The sequence below is a fragment of the Schistocerca americana genome, chromosome 4, assembly GCF_021461395.2.
Source record: "Schistocerca americana isolate TAMUIC-IGC-003095 chromosome 4, iqSchAmer2.1, whole genome shotgun sequence".
In the NCBI taxonomy this organism is placed as follows: Eukaryota; Metazoa; Arthropoda; class Insecta; order Orthoptera; family Acrididae; genus Schistocerca; species Schistocerca americana.
In genome coordinates, this window is record NC_060122.1 from 218,532,246 (window position 1) to 218,553,192 (window position 20,947).

Here is a 20,947-nt window from a genome sequence, read left to right on the forward strand (position 1 = left end):
TACAGTTGAAAACTGAGTCATTTGCTATGGCTAGTTATTTAAATAATGGCGACCTGCGGTGCAAAACGGCTGAAAACCTGTTCTTGCGACTTTCTGTATAAGTACGGTAACTTTGAACCTCTGGATCTCGATAACGGATAAAGATACGCTCAGTTTTGGCCTGATGCCGCAACAGCTGTTCAGTATTCCAAAAAAAAGAGCACAGGATACGTTACAAGTGTTTTATTAATAATGACTTCTTTAGCGCGGCTAGTGCATCTCCACATTATCTTTCTATCAAAACACGTCTGGACCTATCAATTTACTGCGAAGCTTCTAGTAAAATTTTCATCACAGTGTTCTGAATATGCCTGTCTGGAAACACGACATGTAGATTTCCGCGGACCGCGTCGAAATGCTGTCTCCACGAGGTCCACAGTGTCGTCAGTACTTCGGGTCTACCTCTTTTTGTATTGTCACCAACACTGGCAGTCTCTTAACTTTTCATACCATCCTTCGATGCTCTTCACATCTGGTAGACCTCGACCGAACTGTCGCTGAACTGTAAAACGGTACCGTGTTTCCCGAAACTACAAAACACATTGCGCCTTCTTCTACGCAAACGCCTTTATGACAGCACTCCTGTATTACGCTACCTGTAATAAGAAAACGGAAATTATATGCTTTCAGAGCACAAGTAGATGTACCTCTAGCAAACATTTATGAGTTAAACTAACATTTGCAACAAAACGCTTAGCTGTATCAAGCATAGTTTCTTAGAAATGAATTTGAGAAGTCAAAGAAATTCTCTATTACTGGCCATTAAAAAAGCTACTCCAGGAAGATGACGTGCTACAGACGCGAAATTTAACTGACAGGAAGAAGATGCTGCGATATGCATATGATTAGCTTTCCAGAGCATTCACACAAGGCTGGCGCCGGTGGCGACACCTACAACGTGCTGACATGAGGAAAGTTTCCAACCGATTTCTCATACACAAGCAGCAGTTGACTGGCGTTGCCTGGTGAAACGTTGTTGTGATGCCTCATGTAAGGAGGAGAAATGCGTACCATCACGTTTCCGACTTTGATAAAGGTCGGATTGTAGCCTATCGCGATTGCGGTTTTTCGTATCGCGACATTGCTGCTCGCTTTGGTCGAGATCCAATGACTGTTAGCAGAATATGAAATCGGTGGGTTCAGGAGGGTAATACGAAACGCCGTGCTGGATCCCAATGACCTCGTATCACTAGCAGTAGAGATGACAGGCATCTTATCCGCATGGCTGTAACGCCTCGATCCCTGAGTCAACAGATGGGGACGTTTGCAAGACAACAACCATCTGCATGAACAGTTCGACGATGTTTGCAGCAGCATGGACTATCAGCTCGGAGACCACGGTTGCGGTTACCCTTGACGCTGCATCAGAGACAGGAGCACCTGCGATGGTGTACTCAACGACGAACCTGGGTGCACGAATGGCAAAACGTCATTTTTTCGGATGAATCCAGGTTCTGTTTACAGCATCATGATGGTCACGTCTGTGTTTGGCGACATCGCGGTGAACACACTTTGGAAGCGTGTATTCGTCATCGCCGTACTGGCGTATCACCCAGCGTGATGGTATGGGATGCCATTGTTTACACGTCTCCATCACCTCTTATTCGCACTGACGTCACTTTGAACAGTGGACGTTACATTTCAGATGTGTTACGACCCGTGGCTCTACCCTTCATTCGATCCCTGCAACACCCTACATTTCAGCAGGATAATGCACGACCGCATGTTGCAGGTCCTGTACGGGCCTTTCTGGATACAGAAAATGTTCAACTGCTGCCCTGGCCAGCACATTCTCCAGATCTCTCACCAATTGAAAACGTCTGGTCAATGGTGGTCGAGCAACTGGCTCATCACAATACGCGAATTACTACTCTTGATGAACTGTGGTATCGTGCTGAAACTGCATGGGCAGCTGTACCTGTACACGCCATCCAAGCTCTGTTTGACTCAATGCCAAGGCGTATCAAGGCCGTTATTACGACCAGAGTTGGTTGTTCTGGGTACTGATTTCTCAGGATCTATGCACCCAAATTGCGTGAAAACGTAATCACATGTCAGTTCTAGTATAATATATTTGTCCAATGAATACCCGTTTATCATTTGCATTTCTTCTTGGTGTAGCAATTTTAATGGCCAGTAGTGTATATGCCCACATTGTATATAGGGCAAAACTTATGTCATTGTTGAGTGTGAGACATTTTAGAAAAATTAAATGTAAGAACGGTCTACTGATGGAAATTAAAAAGAAAATGGCGCTTGCCACACAAAAAGAGCATCAGTGTATTAGAAATGCCATTTGTTTAAAATTTCACTCAGCTGAATAAGTCAGGTAGAACAGGCATCAAGCAATAATGTTTTCATGAAACACTAGAACCATCATTAAAAAATGGGAAGTACCATTTTAATGAGACATAAGACCCAATCAATAAAGGACACATTTTCTTCGCAGAATTAAAGTACTGGATGAATGTGAATCAAAGGGCGCTGTCAGGTGAGAGACCCCGTCGTCTTTTGTTCCTCTGTGCCACAATGGTCCCTTCCCTAGCGACGTATGATGGTTGTGTTTTCTTAAACGTATCTCTTGAGTGTAGGTGACTGTATATAGTTTGGTGTGATGATGTGCTGTAAGATGAGGTGATAAAACCCGGCATCTGTGTGCACTCTGCTCCTCTCGAATAGCGCTAAGGGGGCTGTTGAGCTTAACGTCCCTATCCGAATGATGGATTCACATCAATAACGTCACGTGCCCTCACTCCGTAGGACACAATTTAATCCATGAAAGTGGTGTGAAGACTGGTAATCGGAAAATTGGCGCCACCACTTTTCCTCCACTTGCCGGCCAAACTTGTGATGAAATTTTCTGCCAGTTATCGGTTATCTCTGATCGAGCTCAACCACATGGACGTGCATTAGAAACCTCAGTACGGAGGCGGGTACATTACTCACCTCATATTTGATAGGTTTTTCGATTTCATTTTCAATTATCCGGGGTAATAGTCAACAAAATTCTTCTGAGCCTGAGACCGCATTGTCAACGTGTAAAACTTCTGACCTTTTGGCAATATCGACCTTCCCTAGAACTCGATGTAGGGTGCTTGGGAGTCACCAAATAGAATCGTACGAAAAAGGGTTCAAATGGCTCCGAGCACTATGGGGCTTAACATCTGAGGTCATCAGTCCCCTATAACTTAGAACTACTTAAACCTAACTAACCTAAGGACATCACACACATCCATGCCCGAGGCAGGATTCGAACCTGCGACCGTAGCGGTCACGCGTTTCCAAACTGAAGCGCCTAGAACCGCACGGCCACTCCGGCCGGCAAATCGTATGAACACCTGCATATTTCCATGTTATGAAAGTATGATGTTTCAGAGCAACGACACATAGAAGATTTATAAAAATGGTTCATAAGGCTCTAAGCACTATGGGACTTAACATCTGAGGTCATCAGTCCCCTAGACTTAGAACTACTTGAAACTAACCAACCTAAGGACATCGCACACATCGATGCCCGAGGGAGGATTCGAACCTGCGACCGTAGCAGCCGCGTGGTTCCGGACTGAAGGGCGTAGAACAGCTCGGCCACAGCGGCCGGCACAATATTAATAAAAACACTTCGTTATTGGTATAATTTGTATAATTAAAGTCGCTTAATGACATGTCGCCAGTTAAATCCTTCATGAGATCTAAGAGTCAGGTCATCGTGGTTTAGTGGTTATGTGCGTTGATTTACGAAAGTAGCGACGTGTGAAGCAGATGGTTCGTGTTCAGCCGTCTTAATTTATTTACTTTTTTTTTTTTTTTTTTTTTTTGCATTTATGAAAGATTCCGTGACTTACCTTCTAATTTAGTAGAAGTATGTTCTGTAATGTTTGATGCAGTATACATACAACAGTGCTCTCTCGGGAGTGATAGTGGTAAGTTCCTATGGGAGCAAACTGCTGAGGTCATCGGTCCCTAGACTTCCACATTACTTAATCTAACTTAAACTAACTTAGGCTAAGGACAACACATACACACACATCCATGCCCGGGGGAGGACTCGAACCTCCGATGGGGGGAGACGCGCGAACTGCTGTAAGGCGCCGTAGATCACGTGGCTACCCCGCGTGGCTCTCATGAGTGAGTGGTCAATCTCCGTAATTTACAAATTAAACACGAAGCTGGCAAATCGAGTAAATATTGAAAACACGTTGCCGGCAGCGGTGGTCTAGCGGTTCTAGGCGCGCAGTCCGGAACCGCGCGACTGCTACGGTCGCAGGTTCGAATCCTGCCTCGGGCATGGATGTGTGTGATGTTCTTAGGTTAGTTAGGTTTAAGTAGTTCTAAGTTCTAGGGGACTGATGACCTCAGATGTTAAGTCCCATAGTGCTCAGAGCCATTTGAACCTTTTTTTTTTTTTTTTTGAAAACACGTTGATCATCTGGTAAAACAAATCGCCATTCAGAATCAAAAACATAGACAAGACTCACATATTTACAAAAGAATTAAAAGGTAATGTAGTCTCAGTCATGTATAAAGTATAAAAGAAGAACTCTTACGAGCTAGTTCTTTCGAAACACTTCTTTGCCAAGAAACGTGGTGTTCCCCTCAAGTGCCCAAGATGCTACTCCAGGTGGGTGTAAAATGAATGTGCGCAACGGAAAATAATAAACGTTAAAATGAAGATTTGGGGCTGTCTGACTACCCGCTGAAGCAGATCTTAGAATCTCTTAATTCTATAAATTACAATCTAAACATAAATGAATAATGAATTTGACTAATCCTACTAAATGATAAACGTTGTTCCTGCTTATATATTTATTGTAGTTTAACAAAACATTTAGATTACGAAGTTTACATTTCCTAAGTAAAGTTACTCATCAATTGCCCAACTCTGCCCATTATTAAGACTGCGTGGTCTAATGTCAATAACCCGGAATGACTGACATCATCTACATACCAAACACTAGAAAACACTACTTTCGGAGATGATCTACGGTGGTGTGGAACCTCAGTGGAAATAAACTAACGTGATCACAGCTGCTTAGCTTTTATAGCCCTAATAAGCCGAAGCAATTTGCGATAGCACCGTGTGTAATCCGTCCGGTGCGTCGAAGTGATGGTTCTCGTACTCGTCTGCGACGATGGAAGAACTCCAGCCACAATAAAATTCTTTCAGACACTAGGACGGCAAAGGCGGTCCTCTGACTAATATACTCTATTACTGTCTTCTTCTCTCTGTGTTCTACAGACGAGAAACGCGAACTCCCAACCACAAGGACGGAGTTCAGATAACGTCTCAACGTAAGTGTAGGCAGAAGTGATCTCAATCATTGAACGCTGCGTACTTAACGACGACTTTCAACCCAGAGTCAAAGTCCACAATCGTATAAGTTCCCAACAGTGCAGTACCTAACTGTTTCAACTATAAACTCTCCTGAGAGCAAAGACAGCATGTCCGTCTGTTTCAACGAAGCTGTGTGCGACCGGCTGTCACACACGGGCGCTCACAACGGAAGACCTCATCTCTCCAGCGCTGGCTTCTCAGCAAGGCTTGGCTCCCCACCCACGCCAACCAACCATATTTCAGTCTTTCGTCGTCCAGCGCGGAAAGTTTGTAAGGATAAACCTATAGTCGTACAATGGTTCGCTTCTGAGTAAAAATCCTTGGAAATAACCCAGCATGCGTATTTTCCGAGGTGCCGCTTCTTCGTTCCTCCCACCTGCGTCCAAGATTTTCAGCGTTTCCGAAGTATAATCCTTCTGGTTCGGCTACAACACCGGCCGGGCGCGACCCTATTGTGCTTCAGCGCTTCGATGCTACGACATCCGCCTTGCTATTTCCTTTGTTTAAGCAGGACCAACACATCTGTGTGGGACTTCCACCTAGAGCTTCAGCTCCGCCAGCCGTTTTATTTCCATTGGCGTTCCAACCTCTACTACTATAGGCAATCATTCATTACGCCGTTTTTATAGTAATGACACTCCGTCACCATTCATGCAATAAACGTTAACAGTTATTTACAAGACGTATGTGACAATGTCAGTCTCCTTTATACAGGGTAAGTCACCTAACATTACCGCTGGATATATTTCGTAAACCACATCAAATACGGACGAATCGATTCCACAGACCGAACGTGAGGAGAGGGGCTAGTGTAATTGGTTAATACAAACCATAAAAAAATGCACGGAAGCATGTTTTTTAAAACAAACATACGTTTTTTTTAAATCCCCGTTAGTTTTGTTAGCACATCTGAACATATAAACAAATACGTAATCAGTGCCGTTTGTTGCATTGTAAAATGTTAATTACATCCGGAGATATTGCAACCTAAAGTTGACGCTTGAGTACCACTCCTCCGCTGTTCGATTGTGTGTATCGGAGAGCACCGAATTACGTAGGGATCCAAAGGGAACGATGATGGACCTTAGGTACCGAAGAGACTGGAACAGCACATTACGTCCACATGCTAACACCTTTTTATTGGTCTTTTTCACTGACGCACATGTACGTTACCATGAGGGGTGAGGTACAAGTACACACGTGGTTTCCGTTTTCAATTACGGAGTGGAATAGAGTGTGTCCCGACATGTCAGGCCAATAGATGTTCAATGTGGTGGCCATCATTTGCTGCACACAATTGCAATCTCTAGCGTAATGAATGTCGTACACGCCGCAGTACATCTGGTGTAATGTCGCCGCAGGCTGCCACAATACGTTGTTTCATATCCTCTGAGGTTGTAGGCACATCACGGTAGACATTCTGCTTTAACGTACCCCACAGAAAGAAGTCCAGAGGTGTAAGATCAGGAGAACGGGCTGGCCAATTTATGCGTCCTCCACGTCCTATGAAACGCCCGTCGAACATCCTGTCAAGGGTCAGCCTAGTGTTAATTGCGGAATGTGCAGGTGCACCATCATGCTGATACCACACACGTCGACGCGTTTCCAGTGGGACACACTCTATTCCATTCCGTAATTGAAAACGGAAACCACGTGTGTACGTTTACCTCACCCCTCACGGTAATGTACATGTGCGTCAGTGAAAAAGACCAATAAAAAGGTGTTAGCATGTGGACGTAATGTGCTGTTCCAGTCTCTTCTGTACCTAAGATCCATCACCGTTCCCTTTGGATCCCTACGTAATTCGGTGCTCTCCGATACACACGATCGAACAGCGGAGGAGTGGTACTCAAGCGTCAACTTTAGGTTACAATATCTCCGGATGTAATTAATATTTTACAATGCAACAAACGGCACTGATTACGTATTTGTTTATATGTTCAGATGTGCTAACAAAACTAACGGGGATTTAAAAAAACGTATGTTTGTTTTAAAAAAACATGCTTCCGTGCATTTTTTTATGGTTTGTATTAACCAATTACACTAGCCCCTCTCCTCACGTTCGGTCTGTGGAATCGATTCGTCCGTATTTGATGTGGTTTACGAAATATATCCAGCGGTAACGTTAGGTGACTCACCCTGTATATTCATATATACGATGTACAACCTACCACATGATACCTAATTGAATTTGTACATCATGGCAAAGTATGTGGATGAGTGCTTGTAAGGTGCGACGTTATAGCCACCTTACAAGCGTTGCAAACCCCACAACGACCACGAGTGTCTATTGACAGCTCTCTTCGTTACCCTCATTCCACACTGGCGATCCCTCAGTGGACCAGATATTAAAAATCAGTATTGTTCGCGATACTCTGAAGAAAAGTGAAACTGGAAATGTAGAGCTTGAAAGTGTGACAAGAGAAAGCAACGATTCGTCCCCGTTCACTCACCTCAGCTTCCTACGGATAGATATTTGCGATGCAGCCTGGAGCTCAGCGGGTGAATTGCGCATACCGGGAGTAAGCGTGGCGCCCATTGCAAATCCGACTGCAGTTCATATGCCGGTCGTTGCCTCCAGTAAATTCCTCCTCTGCCAATGCACTGCCCGTCTGTGACGTTATGACCGGCTTTTACTGCACCATAGGTCGCTACACTCGCAATGTCGCATTTTAGGTACAAAAATAAAAGCTCCCATTGCAACGTGAGATCGGAATTTGCTCTCACTCGTAGAACAGAAATACGACGAGGGTAATAACACTTTTTTTAATTTTATTTTTAGTTCTCGTCCTAATCTGACCAAAACTATTTTTCACTTTCACTCCTGACGTACCGAATTAGTGCGTATAATTACTTCGTATGGACTATCTGTTTCTACTTAACTACTTCCAGTTCTTTTACATTACAGTCGTGTTCAGTTGGTTTCTCTTTTACAATTCGATGTTCTTCGAAATGGACACAGACTTACACATTAATGTAACCCCCGCCAAGGTACGGTGTCGGCGTTCAGTAACTACTCACAGATGGCAGGTAGCTGCACTAGCAGTGGAGGATATAAAAAGCGTGTCGTGGGACGCGGAAAACTGTGCAGTCGCTGTTGTCATGCGGAAACGGAGCTATTTATGTGATTTCCAAAAGGTCATGATCATTGGCTTTCGGCCCAAGGGTGAAGAATTTGCGAAACGGCTAAGTCTGTGTACCGTTCGGGATCGCCGTGGTTGAAGTATACCACGCATCCTAAACGGCGCTATCCGAAATCTGTGCCGAAACAACTGTGGCCCACAACGGGCCATAATGAAAGGAGTGCACGATGACTGCGGACGAACAGATCTGCAGCTGTTGAGCAATGGACCGCCTAGATGAAACAAGGGGCTACCAACAGTGTCTTCTCAATGACCGTTCAGCGAGCGTTGCTGCGTATGGGCCATCGCAACAGACGCCTGGTTCATGCAACCATGCTGACTAACCGTCATCGGTGACGAAGGTGGGATTTTCGCACCAGTACCTCAACTAGAGGTCCACTGATTGGCAACAGGTAGCCTTTACAGATGAATCACGTTTAAGCTGCATCGGACAGATAGTTTTGTCGTGTACGGCGTGAAATGTCACAAAGCAAACACCCTGCTGCAATCGTCGGAGGGGTGCTGGCAGCCGGCCGCTGTGACCGAGCAGTTCTAGGCGTTTCAGTCCGGAACCGAGCTACTGCTACGGTCACAGGTTCGAATCCTGCCTTGGGCATGGATGTGTGTGTTGTCCTTAGGTTAGTTAGGTTTAAGTAGTTCTAAGTTCAAGGGGACTGATGACCTCAGATATTAAGTCCCATAGTCCTTAGAGCCATTTGAACTACTTTTTTTTTATTCGGACAGGAAGGGGAGGGTTATGGGGTGGGGAATGTTTTCGTGACATTCCCTGAGTGGTGTTGGTTTCTGAAAGGCACAACAGGTATTTGGGAACCATGTCCACCTCTACATGCCGCTTGTTTTCCCTCGGCTCAATGGTATCTACCAGCTGGACAATACAACGCGCCACACAGTTCTCAAGTTATGTGCGTGGTTCGAAGAGCAGCTGTATGGTTGTAGTGTGCTCCTCTGGCACCCAAACTCCCCAATTTAAAAGTAGTTGAGCATCTGCAGGACCATTTCCATCGACCTCTTAGCGCCTTAGATCCTCAACCGCGAATCCTACGAAGGTTGCCCGGAACGCAATGCACCGCATTTTTTTTTCTTCAACAAAAAAAAAAAAATGTGTGTGAAATCTTATGGGACTTAACTGCTAAGGTCATCCCTAAGCTTACACACTACTTAACCAAAATCATCCTAAGGACAAACACACACACCCATGCCCGAGGGAGGACTTGAACCTCCGCCGGGATCAGCCACACAGTCCATGACTGCAGCGCCTTAGACAGCTCCACTAATCCCGCGCGGGTTTCTTCAACAATTTCTTTATTGAACATAATGAGAATTACACACATCCTATTTTTCCAAATAATCTCCTTCCCGTTCTATGGCCTTCCTCCAGTGCGAAATAAGACCGTTTATACCCTGTCGGTACCAATGCTTGTCCTGGTGGCGGAGCCATTGTATTACTGTGTGAATCACCTCCTTATCGTCCTCGAAATGTTTTCTACAAATGGCATCCTTTAATGGCCCAAACAAGTGGAAGCCCTAGGGGGCTATATCAGGGCTGTAGGGTGGATGGGGTAACACAGTCCAATGCTGTTTTGCGATGTGTTCAGCAGTCCTCAGACTTTTGTGGGGCCCGCATCTCGTGGTCGTGCGGTAGCGTTCTCGCTTCCCACGCCCGGGTTCCCGGGTTCGATTCCCGGCGGGGTCAGGGATTTTCTCTGCCTCGTGATGGCTGGGTGTTGTGTGCCGTCCTTAGGTTAGTTAGGTTTAAGTAGTTCTAAGTTCTAGGGGACTTATGACCACAGCAGTTGAGTCCCATAGTGCTCAGAGCCATTTTGAACTTTTGTGGGGCCGAAAGTTATCGCGTTGCAGCAAAACATCTCCTGGGTTGCTGTGCCGCCTAAGTCGCCGGAACCGCGTTTTGAGTTTTATTAATGTGTTGACATATGCTTCTGAATTAATTGTACCGCCTCTTGGCATCATATCAATGAGAATCACACCTTCACAGTCCTAGAACACGGAGATCATGACTTTACCGGCGAAAGCAGTTGCTTTGAATTTTTTCTTCTGTGGGGAGTGGGAATGGCCCCATTTCATCAACTGTCGTTTTGTTTCGGGCTCAAAATGGTGAACCTACATTTTATCACCTGTCACAATCCGGGACGAGAAGGCCTCCCCATCAGCTTCAAAACGTGGCAACAAATCAGGACAACTGTTTTTTCTATGAGATTTGTGATCCACACATCTTTCACGCACTTTTGAATATCCAAGAGTACGGATAATTGCATCCGCACTTCCTTTGCTGACCGACAGATGCAGCGCCAACTGCCAAGTCGTAATGCGAATGTCCTCGTGAATGACTTCATATTGCTGCAACTTGTCACGTGTGACAGCCGTGGGTGGTCTCCACGACAATCGTGGAGCTCCGCCGAACCGCCTTCTGATGACCTCACCCTCCGTGGCCAGCGACTAACTGTACTTCTGTCGACAGCAGATGCTCCATAGACTTTGAACAAGCGTATGTGAATATTCCCCACAGTTTCTTTCTCTTCAGTGAGAAATTCAATGGCGACACGTTGCTGCTAATGAACATCACCTACAGACGCTATTTTGAAACTGTCCTGCAGTGACGGAAACTTGGCGCGCTCACTCGGGAGACTTCAAATAATACATACGTGACGTTTCGCATTCGTAGGATTGTTTTCGGCTGGAAAAAAATGAGGTGCATTACTTTCTGGGCAACCATTGTAGCATAGCCTGGCCACTGCACTGCAGTCGGCAAGTCTGCACATCCCTGTCGGTAACTCCCAGCATCTCACTGGACCTTTTCCTGCGCGTCTCGCAGCGGTCCGCGGTTGTTCAAATTTCTCTGAGCACTATGGGACTCAACTGCTGTGGTCATAAGTCCCCTAGAACTTAGAACTAGTTAAACCTAACTAACCTAAGGACATCACACACATCCATGCCCGAGGCAGGATTCGAACCTGCGACCGTAGCGGTCGCGCGTTTCCAGACTAGCGCCTAGAACCGCTCGGTCACTCCGGCCGGCTCACGTAGGAACAGAGCGACGTGAGTTCGCAAGACCTCTGTTTGCAGGATCCGGGTTGATTTTTATTGAGAAGATTTTTGTTCTCCAAACATTCATAATTCTTCAGCATATAACACATCACAGCAAACTGACGTCAACTATATGGACTAATAATTATGTTCATCTGTCCTACAACCCTTCTTGGAAACGGGAATAACCTGCGCTTTTTTCCAGTCGCTAGGCACCCTTCGTTGCTGCAGAAATCTTCGATAAACTGCAGCTAGGAGGGGAACAAGTTCTTTCGCATGATCTCATTCCGTAAATCATATCCTTTGAAATAGCTATCCTCGTTTTTATTTTTGATTATGTGTCGTAACTTAGGTACCTGAATTTATCAACTTGCTTCACTAACTCATCACAAATTTTCCGTTTTATTTTGCTTGACTACCTTGTAAAGATCATTGCCTTAGTCTTTTCCATATTTATCTTCATTCCACGTTTCTTACAGCTGGTTTTCATTTCTTTTAACGTTTCATTTTCAATCAGTAGTACCGCGTCATCTGGAAATATCATACATTTCCTTCCTCCTACTGTCTCTCCACACATTTATTGAAGGCAGTTCTTAACTGAATCATCTAATTCATCTAATTCCTTCTTTCATCTCATTGCCTCTTTTTACTTTTCGAGTGATATATAAATTGCTTACTAGTCACTTCTCATTCCAGTTAAGATAAAAAATTTTCATCTATTTGACTCTGTCAAAACCTTTTTCCAACTCAACAAGAGCTGCAGGAATTTCTCTGCCTCCTTTGTATGTGTCCCCAATTATTCGTAAAAGTCCAGTGGAATCTCTTGTACCTCTCCCCTTCTCAAGATGAACTATCCTTCATCAATTTTTTATTGCAAATGTCTGTTTTCCTTAGTAGAATTTTTGCCGAATGATATACCAAACTTATTGCCATATATTGTAAACATTTTATGACATTTGTTTTCATCGCAACACTGAATCTGGCCACTGATCTTTCTCACAAATTTAAATGCAAATATTCAGTATTTCTGCGTTTTTTTGGCTTAAACCTTTGGTAGGATCATTCGGAATCCCATCTCCACTAGTTTATTTTCCAAGTGTCATGTCTTTAACTTCTTCCATATTATTGGAGGTCTTTTCTCCTCTTTGAACTATCCTTATTCGTCCTCCATATCCAAAGCACCGGAACGATCTCTTGCCCCATAGCATTCTTGTAAATACCTCTTACATTCATTCATTCATTATTCCTTTATTTTTTGCAATTTCATCATAGCTCTCATCTTTTTTCATCCACGTAGTGTTCCCTTTCTTTCTCTAGACCATGTTATTTACTTGGAGGTACATTACAAACAGACTGCTTGAAAATAACAAAATAGTTTCTTCGATAAACGTGGCACACAGTAACTTACACAACTGAAAAGCCAGAAAGTTGTGACTCTAAGCATGACGCATAAATGGTGAAAACTGCAGCGTACGCATCGTGTGAGAAGGGTAACGAAACAGCGGCATCAGGAGTTTCCGCATTCACTGAACAAAAATTTAGCCAAGTGGCGTGTGAGCTGTAGTGTCGCTTGTGAAGTCGAGGCGTAAGTCTGGCCCAGTATTCAACGTGGCAAAAGAGTTGCAACAGCCCAACCAACTCCCCGTCTGTCTTGCGCTGAACTGGGGGCGTGGTTAATGTGATGAAAGGGTGCAACTGACTGACATGAGTGTAACTGGCTGTCGTGCAGCACTTCTAGAGATCTCGCTGTGCAACATTATCATATCATAGTGGCAGTGAAAGGCGATCATAACCGAAAGGACATTCAGCCTTTATCCTCACTTCCCAGCTGAAAATTGCTTTCCTTTATTTTTAGATCGTCAGTCTTCTGACTGGTTTGATGCGGCCCGCCACGAATTGCGCTCTTGTGGCAGCCTCTTGCACCCTACGTCGTCAATTGTTTGTATTCCAATCTCTCTTCTCCCCTACAGTTTTAACCTTCTACAGCTCCTTCTCTTACTATACGAGTTATGCCCTAACGTCTTAACAAATACTCTATCATCCTATCCTTCCTTCTTTTCAACGTTTTTCGTACATTTCTCTCTTCCACGATTCTGAAGAGAACCACCTCATTCCTTATAAGTCCACCTAATTTTAAGCATCGTTCTGTAGCATCACATCTCAAACAGCTCAGTTCTCTTCTTTCCCTATTTTCCCGCGGTCCATGATCCGCTACTGTAATATGCTGTGCTCGAAAATGCCTTCTCAGATACTTCTTCCTCAAATTAAGGTCTGTGTTTAACGCAGGTTCTTTTAGCCAAGACTGCCCTCTTTGGCTGTGTAGGGTCCTACTTGCTTCATCCGTCATCTCTTATTTTGCTTAGAGAGTAGCTGAATTTCGTATCTTCGTCTGCTTTGCGGTCATTTAATTTTACTGTATCGCGGTCACCAATTCTGGTTGTATTACGTGAATATTAGGAGCACAGTTGCACGTAAAACACTATTTCACGCACGACACTACGATGTTACCTTTTTAGAGTGGCAATTGACATGTCATCGGGAGCTGAACATTACCAAATTTTGTTGGTATTTGAATGATACACATAGCAGTACATTGCCAGTGGAGATGTCGAGTTTGTGTGTAACATGATTCAAATGTGGCAATTGGCTTGAGTCTACCCTTCGACACGGCACACTTTGTCATATGCGGCGGACGTCCTTGCCTGGCCTTATCTTTACTCGTCTGGCATATCTGTCCTGCGCTATTAAAACAACACGCTGTACTAGCATCACACATGCTTCGTAAACTTTCACTAGTTGGTGATGAAATGAAGCTTTAAACTCCTTATTGCACTTGTCACTTGAATCGTCGACTACGTATCCATCACCACCTCCGTCTTCAAACCATATTACGTATTGCTGTGGTGCAATTACCCCCATCTACCGACAGCGTTAGAAATCTTTGATAGCCTCTTCTATCTAGACAAAGAGTTTAATTCACACGAGATATTTATCCATCGGTCAGAGATTTTGTTATCATACTTACTCAACAATCCTCGTACTGAAGAGTAGATTTAGAAAGACGTGTGACTCACAAACCTGGTTGCAATAACACATAACTCATCCATGCGCACTGACCCGTTGAAGAGCCACAGTTCCAGATTCGGTGCTGCTACAAGTATACCTTACAGTTCGTAAGCATTTGCAACGCCTTCGAGAATTCGCTTGTGGAAAACATCCCCGAAGCCACACCAAATTTTTGTCGCCAAACAAGTAACTCGCTGGAAAGGACAAACTAAATACTAGTGTTCCAGCTGGAAGTCAGTCATCCATACCGACAAGTTTTGAAGTTCACGAACGCTACATACGATGAAATGCTACAGAGCAGATCTGGCCTAAGGCGTACAGGAGTCTTGTGGGGTCAGTTGTCATTCCCGCCCAGATCCCGAATGTGAACGAATTTGGATGCGAGGGGTACTCCTAGAGCAGAGCCTGCCAAACAGGCTTCTTCAACCTGTCACAGGGCCACCTGTTTGCTTGTAATATGAACTATGTTACATAATCATTTTGTTGAGAATTCAGTAAGGCATTACGTTCATATATTCACTTGTCGAAACACCGGAGAACTTGAGAAGCTACGTCTCTCGGTGTGGACTGAGATGGGTTCACTTTCATGTCACTTTTGAGGGCGATGTAAAAGTGTCTGACATGTAGTTTCTGTAAACATATTGCGTGTAGCAGCGATCACAATGAACAGTAATCAAATACTATACAGGGTGTTTTAGAAATTATGGTGAATTTTTATGGATATGGCAGGAATTATCATTCAAAACAAAGAAATCACGTAAATATAGACTCTAAAACGGATATCTTAAGAGCTGTGACCAATTCTTGATCTTCGATGTTGTGAAACAAATCTCTTCTACTGCAAGGTCGTTTCTTTCCATATTTTGGGAAGCAGTATTATGCCCCAAAACAAGAAAAAATGTCCGGTAAACATGTGCTCTAAAATGCGTACCTTAAGAGCTACGACCACTTGTTCATCTTTGCTAATTTGAAACACATATCTTCTGATGAACAAGTTCTCATAACTGTTGTGTCCTGCCTACTCGTCGAATATGGGGTGCTTAGGAAACGCGCTTTCTCGGATCCCTAGATAACAATTCAAGCAAATCGTATTAATGCATTTTTACTACAGTAGGATAAATGAGGTCACTTCAGAATTTACAATGATATGTCGCAGGCAATGGGCGACAGGCAATATAAGAAATCTCGCCAGTACAGACGACGCCTAATGATGATGTTTAGTTTGTGGGGCGCTCAACCAAGCGGTCATCGGAGCCCGTACAAAGTCCCAACTTTTACACAGTCCCATTTTTTTCACAGTCCAATCTAGACACCGTCACGAATGATGATGATGAGGAGGAGGAGGAGGATCAAATGAAGGGGACAACACAAACACCCAGTCCCTCGAGCAGAGAAAATCCCCCACCCGGCTGGGAATCGAACCCGGGGACACGTGGTCTAGCGGCATCAACGCTAGCTACTAGACCAAGAGCTGCGGACACGATGTCTAATACAAGTGAAATTATACAGTTCCTAAGTCGGTGCAGTAGAGCTCGTAGAGCGGCTAGTCTTGACTGGGCCGCGGCCGCTTCGTAGGCAGGTTGGTGTGGCCGTGAGGTTCTAGGCGCTTCGGTGTGGAACCGCGCAACCGCTACGGTCGCACGTTGGCATCCTGCCTCGGGCATGGATGTGTGTGATGTCCTTAGGTTAGTTAGGTTTAAGTAGTTCTAAGATCTAGGGGACTGATGAACCCAGATGTTAAGTCCCATAGTGCTCAGAGCCATTTGAACCATTTGAATCCTCTTCGTATAAATGACGCTGGTGTCTCGTTGTCGCCCTAGAGAGGGGTCGGTCAGTTTACTATTGGATGACGTCTTCTTCGCGGCCCTTTCTGCTCTACCGAACGGCATGCCTAGCATGCCGCCACTTGACGTTACGCCGGAACCGTAACTTCTAATGTAAGCATTTTAGAGCACTTGTTTACCGGACTTTTTTCTTATTTTGGTCTATAGTACCACTTCCCAAAATATGGAAAGCAAAGAGCTTGCATTTGAATAGATTTGTTTCACAGTATCGAATATTAAGAATTGCTCATGCCTCTTGACTTTTGTTTCAAATGACCACTCCTGTCGTATTCCTGTATATTGACCAGCACTTATGAAACAGTCTGTATAGAACGGTTTTGATCGCATAAAAAAACCTTTTATTCGTAAGCGGTCACCGGTTTCGACCCTATGTGGGTCATCCTCAGATTAAAACATCAAATCTCCGACATTACTGTGACCAGGAAAGATCCTGCATGAAAGGGACCAACGACGACTCAAGAGAATCGTTCAACGTGACAGAAGTGCAGTCCTTTCGAAAACTGCTGCAGATTTTCAGTGCTGGCCCATCAACAAGCGTCAGAGTGCGAACCATTCAACGGAACATCATCGATATGGACTTTTGGTGGTGAAGGCCCGTTCGTGTACCCTTGATGACTGCACGACACAAAGCTTTACGCCTCGCCGCCGGCCGGTGGTGGCCGAGCGGTTCTAGGCGCTTCAGTCTGGAACCTCGCGACCGCTACGGTCGCAGCTTCGAATCCTGCCTCGGGCATGGATGTGTGTGATGTCCTTAGATGGTTAGGTTTAAGTAGTTCTAAGTTCTAGGGGACTGATGACCTCAGATGTTAAGTCCCATCCCGCCTCGCCTGGGCCCAACATTGGACTAATGATAAGTGGAAACATCTTGATTGGTCGGACGAGTCTCGTTTCAGATTGTATTGAGCGGATGGGTGTGTACGGGTATGGAGAAAACCTCGTGAATCCGTGAACTCTGCATGCCAGCAAGGGACTGTTCAAGCAGGTGGAGAGTTTGTAATGGTGTGGGGCGTGTGCAGTTGTAGTGATGTGAGACCCCTGGTACGTCTAGATACGACTCTGACAGATGATACTAACAGAGGCATCCTATATGATCACCTGCTCCCATTCATGCCCTCTGTGCATTCCGACGGACTTGCGCAATTCCTGCAGGACAATGCGACTCCCCAGACGTCGAGAATTGCTACAGGGTGTCTTCAGGAACACTCGTCAGAGTTTAAACACTTCTGCTGGCGACCAAACTCCACAAACATGAACATTGTTGAGGAAAGGAAAGGAAATTTGTGGTAAGGTCTTATGGGACCGAACTGCTGACGCCATCGGATCATACTCTGCAATTTAGACTACAAACAGAGAGAAACATCTAATATAGTAAACACTAAGTTAAAAGTAACGCATCGCTGTATGAGAAACACAGAGAGTGGATGGTGTTTGCAGGTGGTGCGGCTGGTGCTGGCGGGTCAGCTGCTGGCGCCACCCGAGGACTGCCCGCCGCTGGCGAGCCAGATGATGCTGCACTGCTGGCGCATGGAGCCGCGCGACCGCCCGCGCTTCCCGGACATGGCAGCCAGGCTGGCCGAGGCGCAGCCCCGCCTCCCACTGCCGCCCGGCGGCTTCCCGCTGCCTGCTCCCACCGCCTCCGCCTCCACCGCCGCCCCCGGCGCCGCCTCCTGCGCCTCTGGTGCGACGTCTCCCAGCAGCGCGGACATCTTGGACGGCGACAACTATCTGCTGCCGTCACCCTCCGCCAGGGATTACTTACAGCCGCTGCCAGACTGAGGCTCCGCCCCCAGTGCAGACTCCCCCACCGCCCTCACGGCGGGGAGATTCTGTCTGCCGCACAGTGGATCTCGCCCTCAGGTCTCCGCAAAATCTCGCGAACCGGCCCGCCTCGGTGGAGGCTGCCTCGGACGATTTTCAGGACCACTGAAGGCATCGGTCTTGCCCACGGTGTCGTACACCCACCTAGCGTCGTGTCCAGCCTCGCCCACCTCGTGCGCGGATGTCCGACCCGTAATGGACTCCATTGTCTATAGTACAAACGATCAGGTGGTTTACATAGCTGCCGGACCAGCTGATGGGGAACTTATTGGCCACCGGCCGTGCCAAATGCCAGCAATGCAATGAGTTTTTTCGTATCATTTCACACAACTCAGTTCACGACAAACACGTGCCGTATTTAAATTCACATCTTTGGCGGCTGATTCAGTAGCTACTCTCAGCGAAAATATATGATGACAAGAGGACATGAATCTTCATCCCATTGTTTTGTTAATGGGCGTCGCGTCCAAAATAATTTGAACTGTCTTTGTGAAATACTTCAAGTTCGTTTCACGAATCTTTATTGTTAAGTTGTGAATACGTGGTTCATGTTTGCATGGAAATTGCCTAATTTTTGAGTGAGAGGTGTTAAAGATGCATCTCTTTTGAATGATTGTTAAAACTGGTTGAAAACGCAGAACTCATGTCATGTGCTTTACAGTAGTTAGCGACGTACTGTTCCTTAACCGCCTTTGAATTAATTACTGTTCACTGTCATCAATTGCGCAGCAAGCTGTAACTCACTACTTAATACTACTCGTACCTACCACTTCTGTCAGGCAAATTTCAACCTCCTCCTACCATCTGCAGATGGTGGACCCAAACTGACCGTCGTAGATATTCGTCAGACGCCCTTATCCCTTGTTTCCGAAGCCGGTAATTCCTCAGAAATTTATCTAGCAACCGACGTTCGGCCACTTCTGAAACAGAGTTCCTTGTAAATACTGATTCTTCTTCGTGAAACTAGGATCTGCAAGGAAGTCGTGGAAACAAATTACCATATAGCCATATCGATCTCTCTTAGCCATCACACGTGTGTCATTTGTTACATTTTATGTGTCAGTGTTCGTCGAGACCTGTCCTATACTAGGGTACTGTGCGTTACAAGTACAACAGTGTAAAGTGAAATACGTGCGGATACGCCTCCGTTGGAACAATACCAAAGAAGTTCTTCATCTCCATCTTCAGAGGGACTACAGTGCATCACAAAGACTCCTAGTCAATAATAGGTGAGTGCTTCACGAAATACCTCATATCCCTTGCGAAGAGTATCGTCTTCCGTTTATGGGAAACTGTGGCACTCACCTGACAGTTTTTCTCTTAATGTGTGTACCTTTCTACAGAGAAATCTTTGCTCAAATACACCTTTATACTCATTTTCGTATACAAATACGTTGTTGCGTGTTTTACGCTGTGCAGTGTTGAGTTTATATAAATAAAGCAATCGTTAAAAATATTTTAAAAAATAGTAGTCCTGTCCTGTGTACCAAAAATAGAAACTACATTAAACTATTGTGCCAATAATTAAAACACCTAGACCTATTATAGAAGTAAGAAATTCTCAAATACAATTATATGTGTTGTTTGTCACTCAGTAATTTTAATGTTAAGTTTTCTGGATGTATTTATGTGGAATAAAGTGTTACCTGTTTCCTACACTAATTTAAAGAATTTTCATTCCGAGACTCAAGATAATGAAGATATTGGTTTCGAAGCATATAGCAAAACATATGACAAAGATTTAGCGTTGTTGTTGTGCGCCGGCCGGTGTGGCCGAGCGGTTCTAGGCGCTACAGTCTGGAGCCGCGCGACCGCTACGGTCGCAGGTTCGAATCCTGCCTCGGGCATGGATGTGTGTGATGTCCTTAGGTTACTTAGGTTTAAGTAGTTCTAAGTTCTAGGGGACTGATGACCTCAGTAGTTAAGTCCCATAGTGCTCAGAGCCATTTGAACCATTTTTTTGTTGTTATGCCAAACTTGTCATCAAATTCAGTAGAAATAATGGTGAGTAAATTTCAAAAGAAAAATTTGGGTACTTCGGCATTCGGACACAACTATCTTGTTTATTTTGTAAAAAAATTGACATCTGAGTCAACTAATCAAACGGTAGATACATATATAATCTTTAATACTGCACTGACGGAGATGTGTCATACAACTTCTTACCTCAATCTGAAATGGAAGTAAATTCAGCTGCCCTATAGTAGCTTTCCAAAATCACAACAGCTGTTGCAAAAAAGCAGTTAGTGGAACTATTTGGTTTTTGGCAGTGTCCAGTTTCATTTTACGAAGGTGCTTATCTAAATTTATTAGTTCTTCTTCAAACAACGATTTAAATGGAAAGTCTAAATATGTTGTTTCCCCTACGAAATCGACTACATATCCTCAGATAAGTACTGGGTCTGTCGAAATAAAATATGAGACAACGAAATACGTCGTAGGCCGCCTAAATAGAATTACTGTCCATGTGGGTCAGAAAAAACATGCCGCACCTGTTATTACATGTGATCACGAGGACAAGGGACTTCTTTCTTATTTTTTCTGTACCCCATCTGGTTTTGTGATGAGACCACAAAAGGGAACCCCAACTCTTGTGATTCTCCTGAAAATTTTCCTAATTATCCTCTATACTACGCAGATATTATTAAAATGGAATTTCATTA

The 20,947-nt window shown here is 44.8% G+C and overlaps 1 protein-coding gene across 2 annotated transcripts in view; it reads left to right on the plus strand.

Moving 5' to 3' along the window:
• The window catches only part of LOC124612423 (muscle, skeletal receptor tyrosine protein kinase-like), a 621,962-nt gene extending 602,016 nt beyond the window's left edge, over positions 1-19,946 (plus strand). For both annotated transcript variants that reach the window (XM_047140628.1, XM_047140627.1), the window contains exon 10: positions 17,901-19,946. In XM_047140628.1, coding sequence (XP_046996584.1) covers positions 17,901-18,242 — 342 coding nt within the window. In that variant the 3' untranslated portion in view covers positions 18,243-19,946. The remainder of the gene's footprint in view (positions 1-17,900) is intronic.
• Positions 19,947-20,947: the final 1,001 nt, after the last annotated feature.